Source organism: Hipposideros armiger, unplaced genomic scaffold (genome assembly GCF_001890085.2).
Source record: "Hipposideros armiger isolate ML-2016 unplaced genomic scaffold, ASM189008v1 scaffold_557, whole genome shotgun sequence".
NCBI lineage: Eukaryota > Metazoa > Chordata > Mammalia > Chiroptera > Hipposideridae > Hipposideros > Hipposideros armiger.
The window spans coordinates 990,108-1,003,489 of NW_017731907.1; the positions used below are offsets into that span (position 1 = coordinate 990,108).

Genomic DNA, 13,382 nt, shown 5'->3' on the forward strand with positions numbered 1-13,382 from the left:
AAGAATATTGTAAATAACCACTGGAGAAGGCTTTCCTAGTGATAGTCTTTGTTTATTTGTTAGATTGTTTTCATGGGGGTAAAATACACATGACATAAAATTTACCATTTTTAAGTGGACAGTTCGGTAGTGTTAAGTATTATTCTTATTATTGGGCAACCGGCATCCAGAATTCTTTGTGCAAAATTGAAACTCTCTATACCCTTTAAACAACAGTCCCACGTTCCCCCCTGTCTCCAGACCACTGGCAACCACCATTCCACTTTCTGTCTCTATGAGTTTGACTACTCTAAGTACCTCATATAAGCATCTTTTTGTGACTGGCTTATTTCATTTAGCATAATCTCCTTAAGGTCCATCCATGCGGCAGCATGTAGCACAATTCCCTTCCTTCCTGCTTGTGTTCTTAATGCCACACAGCCTGCTCCCTGTGGTCCCTGGTTGTACCCATCGTTGCTCTGAAGACTTTGGCATGCTTAACGTTTTAGTGACTTCTGACCAGTAGGGGAAATAGACAGCCCAGCTGGGGATGATGGTGGCAGTGGGCAGCAGCACCTGAGAAGAACGCAACCCCTCTTCCTCCAGCAAGTAGGTGACAAGGGAGATAAATGAGATTACGTGCTGTGTCCCACACCTTCACCCCAATTTCCTTCATGGCTTCTGCCCCAAGTCTTCAGTCAGCTACAGAAAAGGAATGGGGCTCTGGGGGCTAGAGCTTAAAAAAGTAGACTTTCAAGTGAAAGAATCTTAGACTGCAGTGCAACCTCTGTAACTTGCTAAATGTATGACCTTGAATAATGTGATTAACTTCTCAGAGCCTCAGTTCTGCCATCTGTAAATAGACAGAGTTAGATCTGTAACAAAAAAGCTTGCAGTTGTTTTTGTTTTTGTTTTTTTCTTTTCAGGTGTAAGGTATTATTTTCTGTACTTTCTGGGATTTAAACTTAGTTTACCAACGAACGTAAGATGTAATAGTTAATACTATGGCCTCTTCCACTGGGTTGTGTCGAGATGTAGTGTGATGTTATCTGGCATTTTGACCACGCTGCGATATCTTGCTCAAGCCTGAGGATTTGGGGGAACCTCGTGATATTGGAAAGGACAGAATGCTCATTTATTGTACAGTTTCTGCTAGTCATATGTTACTATATGTATAATGGCAGAAACATTGATTAGAACTCTATTATGGCTCTTGGTTCTTCTCATCATTATCACATTTTCTGTCTCCCTGATTTGCCTTAGTTCCTACCCCTTCATCAAGGCCTCGCATAATGCCCAGAAAACTACAGATAACCTCCTCTCCCATTAAAAAAAAGAAGTGTTGTTTTAATGCATTGGGAATCAGTCAGCATCTGCCTGCATCCATTTGGCTACTAGCACATTCCCCGTATCTTATACTCTCTTCCCACCCAGATACCCCCATGGCCTCGTGGTAAAAGGTACCATTCATTCCACCACTCAACTCTGACAGGGAGGCCTGAGTGGAGAACCTGATTTCGGCTCCTCTCTGACGTTGGGCAGTTCTCTTTGCTGACCACTTAAAATTTTTTTTTCTTCTTCTGACCCTCCCCTCTCCCTTCTTTTGATAAACAGGACAGCTGTCCCAAAGGGATGAATCCATTACCTTTCGCCAGAGTTGAGTTCATTTTTCATTGCATGTTTCTGTTAAAAAAAAAAAAAGCCCTTTAAAAGGGTTGAGCATGCATTGAGTGTGTGTACTTAATTTTTAATATGTGTGTGCTCACAGCCAAGAGACCAGAGAAGCCTTAAATAACAATGAAACCGAACTGTACACGGTGTATGTTTTATGTGGCACTGATTCCTAAATATACTCTTAGCAGCCAGGTATTATTTAATACTTCCCCATTAATCAAGGTGCCAAATCTAAATGGAAACCATGTTTAAATATATTTAATAAGATTATAGCTTTTGGTTGAATATCAAATAACATAACTTTTTTTTCAGCCAACCCTTATTCACTGTCTTACATTTTTACTTTGAAGCTAGTTTTTGTGCTATCAAGCCAATCTTAATTATAAACCAATTTATACCACAAACTTTGAGCACCGTGTAGGTTTCCACGGAGCTCTTAAATGTAAATGTTTTAGGGAGAGAAAACAACCTTGAGTTTTTTGTGTTTTTTTGTTTGTTTGTTTTTCTGGCTAAAAAATGAGATGTCTCTTCTTTGTGGGGTGAACCCTTGAATTAAAGAGGAAATTCATAATTGTCTTAGAGATGCTACATTGTTTGTAGCTTCTGTAATAAATGATGTCTGCCTTTTGAGCTGTTATTGTTTTGTACTAAATGTACTTACTGTGTTTCTTTTTTTCTTTCCGTTTTTTTCTTTTGACGATTCAGGCTTCTGTTAGTTTTGCAATAGCGACACCTAGGGACTCTGGGGAACATTGCATGTGCTACTGTAATGTCCTGAGTATGCTCTTTGAGATGCAATGACAAAATGTTTGTTGGTCTTAGGGTTTGAAGGAGAGAAGAGAGAAGACAATGGCAGCCTGATAAGATACGTTGCTGGCTCTGTCCATCAGTTTTCCAGTCTAGTGACAAACCCAAAAGAGCTGTAACTAAAAAGAGTATTTTTATAGAGAACTAGCCAACCTTGGGGTAATATGTTATGTTCTAGCAGATTTTTAAAAGTTATTCATAAACTATCCTTGTATTTATTAAACATGTTTAACTCTTGTTCTTGTTTTCAGCACTTTGCGTTCTATTTTTATCCTTGTAACAGGCGTGTCCAGTGATTGCAGCAAAATGATTATTCTATATGGTGCTTCCGTTTACTGTTCTTGTAATACTTTCTTGCTTCTCACACCTCCAAATGTTCTCCTTGTTCCTTTCTTCAGTGTTTGCTGTATTAGTCCTTAGAAAGTTTTATTTCAGCTTTTTAGCCCATTTTCTCCACTAATGTTTTATCATTTCTTCTAGTTTCTCACAGCTCTTATGTGGTTCTTCATGTTTTTATGTCTTAAAACTTTTAATCCTTGATTGTTGAAACAATCATAAGTATGTTTATTAAAAGAACAATAAAATTCTTGGATTATGTAAATGCCGATAAATAACATAAAACAATTTTCGCACTGTATTCAATTTGAAATAGGGTACATAAACCAAGTGCTTAACTTTGTACACTGTAGAAGTTCTGTGTTTCAGTTTAAAAACAAAAAGTAAATATGTACAGCGCATAGCAATACATAAAGTTCTTATAAATATTCTGTGTCATATCTCTTTGTAGATGATAATGATGATGATGATGATGATGATAGGTAACAGTTATTGATGCTTTCTATATGCCAAACACTGTTCAAATCACTTTACATGAATTAACTCATTTCATCACCATGGCAATATCATGGGACAGGAACTAAAATTATCACCATTTTATATATGTTAATGGAATGTTTATGAATCCCCAAAAGGGAAACTTCAGCTCGGTGCTGTACGAGCCTGCCACAGTTAGTGTGCAATAAGAGTTGATATTATTAATTCTGTCTTAAACTTTAGAAGTCAGTTTGGGTCACTTTTTCTTTGGGAGCTTTTGCGTCCCCTTCACTCTTTGATACTCGTCTCCTTATCCTCACCAAGCACCTCTAGCTGTGTCACTTTGTCACTTGAAAAGCAATGTCCTCAAAGAGTTTATATCCCAGTTGGCAAGAGCCCAGTAAAAAGTAATTCCAAAACAAGTAATCACAGCAAAATATGATTTCAGGTAGCAAAAAATGCTGTGAAACGAAGTAAAGCAACATCAAGGAGCCAAGAGGGATTGGGCCGACTGGGCGTGAAGGACTGGCCATGTGAGGAAGGGATGTTTGAGAGGAGACTCGAATGGCAGAGAGCACAGTGAGTGCCAAGGTCCTAAGGTAGGAATGATTGACTGTGTCTAAGAAAAGGAAAAGGACCAAAGAGGCTAGAATGTGTTCAGTAAGGAGAATTCTGTGGTGGACCTCTTCTCTCTTATCCCCTCAGCTCTGACACTGTTTCTACCACCAACTGGAGTTTTACTGAATTCAAAGAAATGGTCTGGAATGGCAAAATCCTGAAATGTCATCCATGGGAGCAGGAAGGGACACAGGCAAGAGGATTGGACTGAGAAAGCTTACACTCTGTGTGTCTTCATCCCACACATTTCTATCCTATAAAGTCAGATTAAGATGAACATAAGGCAGAAGAAGTGAAATCCCAGCCCTCTTGCCATAGGTAGTCAGTCATTCATTCTTCAGTGCTGCTGTAGCACAGAACAGACCGTGGATATACTGCTTCTCACATGTATGCTGACTCTCCTGAGTGTGTCCGCCTCCCACTAGACCGGAGGCTTACTAAGGGCAGAGTCTATATCACAACCATTCAGTCATTTTTCTTTCTTGCAGTCATTTATTGTACAGATGTCTCTTGAGCGCCATCTATGTGCCAGTCTCTTGTGCAGGTCTGTCTCTGTTCACAGACATAGCTCTGAACAAGAAAGATTCGGTACTTGTTCTCAAGTTTCTTACAATATTGCAGAGGAGAAATGCAATAAAATAAAGCACTATAATAGAGTGTGCTCTGTGTTATGATAGGTAATGCACCCAGCTTTGGGGAGTCAGAAAAAACGTTCCGAAGGAATGACATTTGAGCCAGAACTTGGAAGTGTTAACTAAACAACACGTGTGTGTGTGTGTGTGTGTGTGTGTGTGTGTGTTGAGGGACTGAGATGGAGGGAGGGTGTGCAGAATTTTAGATTGGAGGAAAAAGCATTCATGAACCTATAGGTGAACTCAGTTGTGTATTGGATGAAAATGTGAATTTGAGTGAATGAATACATGAATAAATGAATGCTTTTGTCTACATACATGTTGCAGGGGCAGCTTATGACATGGAAGTATAAAGCCAAAAGGCATTGTGTTAATTCACCTTGATATATCACTGTTTCAAATTCTGCCCACAATTTCTCTGTAGGCAGCCTCTTATGGAGACACATATTATTATCAAAAGATTGCTTACCTTCTCGATCACTCAGTGATTTATTTATTTATTTATTTATTAGCTGAGCCATCCTGCCACATGTTGGCAGCTCAGCGGCAGCTCAGCTCAGGCCGGGACTCGAACCGCTATTGCTCAGAGCTTGCACTCTTGAGCGAGCTCTTAACCAACTGAGCCACTCGGCTGGCCCCAACTCAGTGATTTATTGGGAGCGCAAGCTAAGCATTCTTCTTACTCTGGGATGGCCTTATCAACAGGACTGGACATATCCAAAGCCCCATGGCCAGTATTCCTCTTTCCTGAACATTGTTTGTATGAGAACTATGAGATGGATTATTGACTGAGAAAAGAAGTCCTAACTTCAAGGCTTTGCATAGAAAGGAGAGTGGCGGTTAGTGTGTTCTAGATCCCGGAGGCGGATCGCAGGCTTGGGAAATAGTCAGCTGAGTTCTGATCTTCGCTCTGCCATTACCTTGTGGTGTGGCATTGAGCAAGTAACGGTTCTCTGACCTGTACAGTGAAGTAGTGTCAAGCAGTGCCTACGGTCCCTACCAGCTCTGGAATTCTGTGTTCACTTCAGTTCTGTCTGCAGAGGAGAGGGAGGTAGTAAATGTATGGGCACCAACTGGGCAGCTCCTCCAGCCTTCCTGGGCAGCTCCTCCGGCCTTCCTGGGCGGCCCCTCCGGCCTTCCTGGGCGGCCCCTCCGGCCTTCCTGGGCAGTGGCTATCCTAATCTGCCACTCTCATGGGTGGGATCTGCTTGCCCACCGCCTGTGTCTCTCAAGGCCATGAATGACCACACTCCTGGTGCTCTTCTCTTTCCTTATGTCTAAAGTGTTCCAAGAGGCAGGCTATTCCTATGCAGCCTTTCCTTAGATTCCACATCAGGAGCTCCTGGTCTACCCGTTTTGCCTCTCGCCTCCCGCTCTAGAGCCAGACCGCAAGCATTCAGATCCCAGCCCCTCTGCTAACCACCTGTGTGGCCTTGGTCAAGTGTCTTAACCTCTCTATACCTCAGTTTCTTCAAAAACGAAATGTGGAAAACGTTTGTTTCTACCTCATAAGGTTATGTCTGAGGACTGAGATAATCCATATAAAGCAGTTAGAACAGTGCCTGCCTGGCACCCGAATATTTACCATCCCATTCTAAGGCAAGCAGTAGAGATCTTGGGGTACCTAGGACACCATCTCTGCCCTGAGGCATCCAGTCCAGTACCAGTTACTGAGTGCCTCCTGTGAGGCAGACACTTTACCTATTATTACCTCACTGAATCCCCACCACAGTCCAGCATGATGCTTATTCTTGTCATTTCACTCTTGAGAAGTTTCTTTCATTTCACAGAGAAAGTCATGTGGCATCCCCTGCGTCATGTAATTAGTAAATAGCAAAGTTGGAATTGGAGCTCAGGTCTCTTAGACTCCAAATCCCATGCTCTTTCCACCTCCAACCCAGGCACCACAGGCTGCCGTTACATCGTTTGTTTTGAAAGGAAAAAAGAAGCAATGCATGATGGGAATGATCATAATAGGTAATAAATCTCCTTGCCAAGGCACCCACTTCCAGGTTTCAGAAGAGGTGAGAAGGCTTATGAGCCGGGCTCCCAGCAATCCTTGCTTCAGCTCCTCTGAAAAGGATCCGTCTTTAAAATCAAGGAGCCAGAAAAAATAATTCATACTAAAAACAAATTCTGTCATGAGTCATTTGACTTTGCTTTCCCCTGAACACATAGTTTATGTCTTGGGCGAGCTGAGGCGAAAGGAACATCTGATATGTTTTAGGCTAGCCAAGCCATTATTTAAGGAGCTTCACATCCAGTGTGTGCCTGCTGGACCCCATGGTTTAAATCAAGGCTTGTGCTGCTGGGGCCTGACAATTTGTTATTTTTGTTGCAGTTGTATCGGGGTGTGACTGTGTACGAGTTTTATCAAGATGACAAGAATCGCTTTGGTCCAGGATTCAGAAGTTCTTGGGTCATGAACTAGCCTGTGCAGTAGTAACTCTGAGTGAGCGTGTGCATCAGAGGAATGTGTATATGTGCGCACATGCTCAGGTGTGTGAGCACCTTTGGAAATGCGGTGGGGGGGGGGGAGAAAGAGAAAGAGAGAGAGAGAGAGAGAGAGAGAGAGAGAGAGAGAGAAAGAAACATTCCAAATGAGCTGCTTACCATTCCCATCAGCAGAAAGGGGAGCCCCTGCTTTGGATCTGCCTCTTTCTCAATCCTGGGCAAACAGTCCATAACCCAGAGCGTGAGGCAGGTGTCTCCATCTCTGTGGCCGACCTGCTCTTCTTTAGATAATTGAAAAATGATAGGAATACACTTACATTGAAAAACCTCAAACAGTATAGAAATATAGAACAAAAGGCAACAGGCACAAATGTCTCCTGATCCCAGAGATACTCACTATTATACATTTTCTATGTCTTTCTAACCTGTTTATTGCATTCACAGACATATATATATGCATATATAGGATCATGTAGTACAAATTGTTCTGCAACTTTTGTTTCACTTTGGAGAAATTTTGGAGTAAGTTAATAAATGTATAGCTGCCTCATGTCTATTACCTATTGGTAGTAATTCCATAGTGCATGTACCAGTAATTATTTAACCAGCATCCTATGGATAGACATTTAGATAGTTTCTAGGGTCGAGGTTTTACAAACAGTGATACAAGGAGCATCCTTGATGTGGTTCCTTTTATACAAGTATGAAGATTTCTCTCGGAGAGATACAAAAAAGGGGAATTTCTACACTGGAAGGATTTGCGCATTTCACATTTTATTAGCCGTGGCCAAAATGCACTCCAAAAAGGCTGCCTCAATTCGTGTTCCTGGCAACGGTGCCCCTGCGCCTTGGCCAGCACTGGATCTTGTCAATCATTGAATAGTTTTGCCAATTTCTCGGGCAGAAAACGACAGCTCGTTGTTCTCTTTCTTTGTCTTTTCCCCGTTACTAGTAGGAATGAACATTTTCTTTATATCCAGCAGTCATTTTACTCCTGTTTTCTGTTAATGACCTGTTAATACCCCTCCTTCATTCTCCTATGGGGTCGCCTGTCTTTTCCTCATTGATTTTGAAGAGTTCCGTATATATTCTGTAGATCAATCCTTTGTCCAACATATATATTGAAGATGTTCCTAAAATATCTCCCTCATCATCTACCTTTGCTTATGATAGTGTGTACAGGAGTTTCAAATTTTCATGTACTCACATCTGTGAATCTCTTTTTTTTTTTTATGACTGCAAGATTTCTTGGAAACTTTCTCTAAACTATTTTTTCTCCTGAAGCTGTTTTTCAGAATGATAACGGTTTAAACCAAAACACACCAGGTTGGCAGAATGGTCTCTGTGTTTGGGCAGACACTCTTGGTACTTTCCCCATTAATTATGGGAACATTCTAAAACCATATGGATCAGTCATGTGTCACCAAAAGGCAGCAGGGAGCTAGCCAAGAGCATGCAACCTGAAGTCACACATGTGGGCCTGGGACCATGCCAGGCTCTTTTACTTGCCACTAGATTTTGGGCAGTCACTCTGCTGCTCTGAGCCTTAGTTGATTTCTCTTTAAAATGGGAGCAAATCACAATTTCAAAAGGTGTTTTTGAGGTTTAACAACTCGCACGCTTCAGCACATGGTAGTCACTCAATACATGTTTGTTTCTTCCCTTCCCGACAAAAGGCGTGTTGCCCTCCCTTGGACATTTCAATGTCACTGACCATTGAAAGCTGTTGCCTTCCTCCTCTTCTGAGGATTGTGTAGCTGAAGAGTGAAATCACAGCTTGCTCAAGAGCCTGAGGCAATTTCCTCGTGATGCATCTCAGTGGGCCTAAAGGAAACGAAACACCTACACCATTGCTCAACGCTGGGAAATTCTCCAGGGTGGCCGACCCCTTTTGGAGGAGAGCAGCCAGGACTCTGGGGGACCACTCCAATGCACACGGGTGGGGGGTTCTTCCTTCTAGAGCGTTTGTAGTTTCTGGACTCACGGAGCCTCCTGCGTATATGAGGATGATTCCTTCTGCCTTTGAAGTCTCTGTTTCCCTCACGTCACCTGTCATCCTCCTTATGATCCACACAGTGCTCAAGGCTGGGAGCCCAAACACTTGGGCGGACTGCCTGGGTTCAAAATCCGGTTCTGTCACTCTTACCTGTGAGGCCTGGCACAAGTTTCTTAATTCCTCTCTGCCTCAGCTTCGCTATCTGGCAAATGGGAATTGTAGTATTACCTACCTCATAGAGCTGTTACAAGAATTAATTTTTTTTTTAAGATTTCCACTGGGGAACTGGGGGGATGGGAACAGTGTCGGGGAATTGGGGAAGGGGAACAGACAAGTTGCTGTCATTTTGTTCTTCAGTCTAGTTGTGAAGGACGTTGCTTCATTGGCCCAAGTTGGCACCATCATTGCGCTCTTCCCGGGCGAGACAGATCAGTCGCCGGCTTCTGGACGGCCGCTCACTGCGGCTGCAGGCCACTCACGCTGGCTGCTGGCTACACACGGTAGCCCATGGCAACCCACTGCCACAGGGGCTGCAGCCTATGCTGTCACCGGCGACTCACGGCAGCCCAGCTCCAGGTTGAGCTGTTGTTCAGCATCTTAGCTGTGGAGGGCAGTGTCACTGGCCCTCATATGTGGGATCCGAACCGGGGCCCTCTGGCGTCCCAAGCCAGCTCTTAACCATCGCGCCACTTGGCTGGCCCAAGAATTAATATTTATAAAGCACTTGGCACATAGTACAGCGTGCAAAGAACTACCAAGAAATTGTATACAGTACCTGAATCCCGGCTCCTCCTTTTATAGCCAGTTGACTTTGGATAACCTACTTATTACAAGCTCAGCTCTCTCATTTGTAAAGTGGGACTGAAAATATCTACTTTGTGGGATTTCTGGGCAGGTCAAATGGGATGACGTATGTAAGGGTTATAGGTATTCAGTAAGTGATAGCTACGGTGGTGATGATTCTCAAAACAAGATAGGAATGAGAGTGCAGCAAGTAGCCGGTGCTCAGAAGGAAAGAGGCTGGTGATTACAAGAGAAGGCTCTGGAGTCAGACACTGGGTGAGAATTCAGCCTCTACCACTCTTGGCCCTGTGACCCAGGATGTCACCTCTCCAACATTCAGATCGCTGGTCTATACAATTAGATTGATAATGGTGCCTACCTCTAGGTTTGTTATGAAGAGGAAGTGATAATAAGTTGGGCACGTAGAAGGTGCTTAATAAAATGAACTATCACTGATACTCATACCTCCTGTCCGTCCCCGGGAAGATCCCTCCCTGCAGCCAGGGTCCCCAGGCAGAGGATTGGCAGCACAGGCGGAGCCCTAGCCCCTTCCACGCTGGTGGATCTGGACCACAAGATAGGAAGGAAGATCAACTCAGGAAGGGAAACTGAGGCAGGAGCCTGGTTTCTGTGGATTAGTCCAAAATAAGTGGGGCAGAAAGAAAAACACAGTTAAGGATGCCCATCAGTATTCATCTTCAGCAATATATATCATTTCAGTTCTTAAAATAGTCCTGTTGGGGAGGTTCTGTTATTTCCAGTTTTCACCTCATGAAACTGAGGGTCAGAGAGGTTAAGCGACTTGCCCAAGGTGACACAACTAGAAAATGGAAGATCTAGGATTTGAGCCCAGGTCTGTCCTGCTCCAAATCCCTAATGGTATGCTGTGAATATATGTCCTGCCTCTGCTGGGAATGACTCAGAGGCCGTGCAAGAGGGGGTGGCGGAGGAGGAGGACAGAGGGGCAACGCTGTGTCTCTGGGGGCCCAGAGGAGGCAGAGGCAGGGACAACAGGTCTTGAGCCGACAGGCTGCATGTAAAAGTTTGGAAAGTTTGCCCTGAGAAACAAGAGAGTGTTTTCAGCTGAGGCCAGTTTCAACTGTACCCTGTGTACTAGGCTGAGGCAAAACCAAAACACAGCCATAAATAGTACTCCCCAGAATTCTCTCCACAACAGCCCACTGTGCTCCTTCTGTTTGGTGATGACTGTTGAAACAAGTCCCGTGAACATGGCTGAGTCTGTCACTGCCCATGAAGTTAGTCACAGCCCATTCGAATTGAGGTACCTTGGGTGTAAATAGAGATGCAAGAATCGTCAAATGGTCAGCTATTGCGGGGGCTCAACAAAAGGCCTTGCTCCCGGAGCCAGCATCCCAGGGCTGGGGACAGGCCTTCCTAAAGCCACTGCTTCGAAGGGGTCCAGCCTAGTTCAGTGGGCATGCCCCTGTTGTTACAGAATATGGTTTTATAGCTAGCCTCTCTAACTTAAAAAAAAGGAGAGAGTATCAAAGCTGGAAGAGACTTCCACAGGTCATCTAGTCAAATGCATTTAATAGACGAGGGGTGCCTGGTCAGCCATGAGGATGCGGCCAAGTGGGGCACCCGAAGGCAAGAAACAGACAGCTGAAAACCAGCCCTAGATAACCAAGGTGGCCGCAGACCCCCAGCCTGTGCTCCATTGTGCCACAGCCTTCATCTACAAAGCACAAATGCAAAGATAAAATGAAGAATTTCAACACAGCAACTGCAGATCACTAAACCTCAAGCCTGGATCCTTACTGGTGTGGAGCCCTGGGTGACTACACAGGTGACATGTCCATGAGTGGCCCTCACTGCAGGTACTTAACAAAGTTTCATCAAGAAATGAAAGTTTTCACAGGAAATGAAAAAGTAAGGGCAGTATATGAGTTTTTAACAAATCTAAATAGAGACAATTTAAATGATTTCTCTTTTTTCTCAGTTCATTGTAACTTTTTTTTTTCATGTTAAAAACCTCTTTTTTGTTGTGACATAATGGTCAGAGGAAATGGTGAGTCTTTTTTTTTTTTTAAGGTCCTTATATGGCAAAATAGAAAGCTGACAATTTTTGCAAGTCTCCGAAAGGTTTGGTTATTTTATTGGTCCAAAGCTTGGGAACTCCCGAGGTAGGCCTTCTAAGGAGATAGCCCTTCCTGCCTGTGGAAGTGGCGCCTCTTCCCCAGCCACCAGCATCAGAAAGTCTCTACCCCACATACAGTTAGTGCTTGTTGTATACTGTTAGCACTTGTATGCACTAGGTACATCTTTGCTTTTGTGAAGTCTAAATGCTGGTGGAGTCTGTCAAAAGAGACAACACAGAGTAAGGGCATCAAAATAAAAATTCAAAGTCAGAAACTTCCTGGTTTCCTAGGACCCTAGAGAGAGAGAGAAGGGCCCAATGTCAGTCATTTCTCCAAATCTCCCAACCACCCAGAGCTCCTGAGAAGTGAAGTAGAAGGGTGATCACAGACCCAGGACAGACCTTATGTCCTGGCATAATTGTTCATAATTGGTCATTAAAAGTATCTGGGACTCAAAGGCGAGTTTATTGGGATAATAAACTGGCCACCCTAATTACACCGCCCTTCATCTCTCTCCTGAGGCAGCAAGCACCCAGAGGCTGCTGTTTCTCTGGGCAGGGGGCCCACAGTGGCTAACTGAAGCGTTGCTGCATCTGTCCAGCCAGAGGCCTGGAATGGGTGTCAGCCTGGAGCTGAGAGGATCCGCTGAGATTCTAGGCTTCAGAGACCTGGTGGTGAGTGAACCTGTGTGACTCCCAGTCCAGTGGCCTCCACCGTCGCATTGTCTTGTAGAAGCGTCAAGTTCAAGGCCAAGCCGCTTTCTAGCCTTTGATGAGGTCAACACAATGGTCCACTGAACTCTGGAAATAGACAACAAGCAGTACTTTTTGAGGATTGTCACCTAAATGGTTTTTCTCCAGAAGATGTGGAATTAAACAGAAAGCAGACAGCTGATTGCTGTGAAATCCGCATGTACAGGACGAAGCGGGAGGGTGTCTTCTCAGCTACAGAACCAGGGGCTTTCTCTAGAATAGACTGATTTTTAGATTGGGAATCAGGGGGAGAGGGGAGGAGGAGTAGGAAGAAAGAGAAACAAGTCAGATAGGTGGACAGTTTAGAAATGTACAAAGTCTGTGCCATTTAATGGGGATCATTTTCTCTTTTTATTCTAAGTATTTGAGATACGGAAAGAAATCTTTGCTGTACCAGCTTCAGAGTCTCAGGTTTAAGAACCCAATCACTGGCTGTGGGGAAAGAGTTCTATAAATCACACTTGAAGGCCTTCAGACAAAGAACAACTTGGGACAAGCTGGAGAGTTTGCAGGGCATTTCGGGGACATTTCTGGGTGCCCTTTGTTTCCCCCTTTCAAGAAAAGCCCTTTCTTTCAGTGCTTTCTCACATAACAGCTTGGAATTCATGCTCCTCTACCCCCTTCCCCCCAAATGCATTTGAATTTGCTGGGTTTGTTAAGAGTCAGGGCATGCAGCATTTTTCCATGGTAGAAAAGTTCTGGCATTCCAAAGCAGAACTAATGTGGGATTTGGGAAGGCTGCCGTATTTGTGCACTTAATTAGGGCTCCCCAAAG

The 13,382-nt window shown here is 43.8% G+C and overlaps 1 protein-coding gene across 12 annotated transcripts in view; it reads left to right on the forward strand.

Moving 5' to 3' along the window:
* The window catches only part of FGGY (FGGY carbohydrate kinase domain containing), a 415,184-nt gene that overhangs the window by 350,190 nt on the left and 51,612 nt on the right, over positions 1 to 13,382 (forward strand). The window contains exon 16 of one of the 12 annotated variants that reach the window (XM_019623665.1): positions 3,722 to 3,872. The exons of the other annotated variants lie outside the window; for them this stretch is intronic. Within the exon in view, the coding sequence (XP_019479210.1) occupies positions 3,722 to 3,856 (135 nt within the window). The 3' untranslated portion in view covers positions 3,857 to 3,872. The remainder of the gene's footprint in view (positions 1 to 3,721; positions 3,873 to 13,382) is intronic. 12 annotated transcript variants of the gene reach the window in all.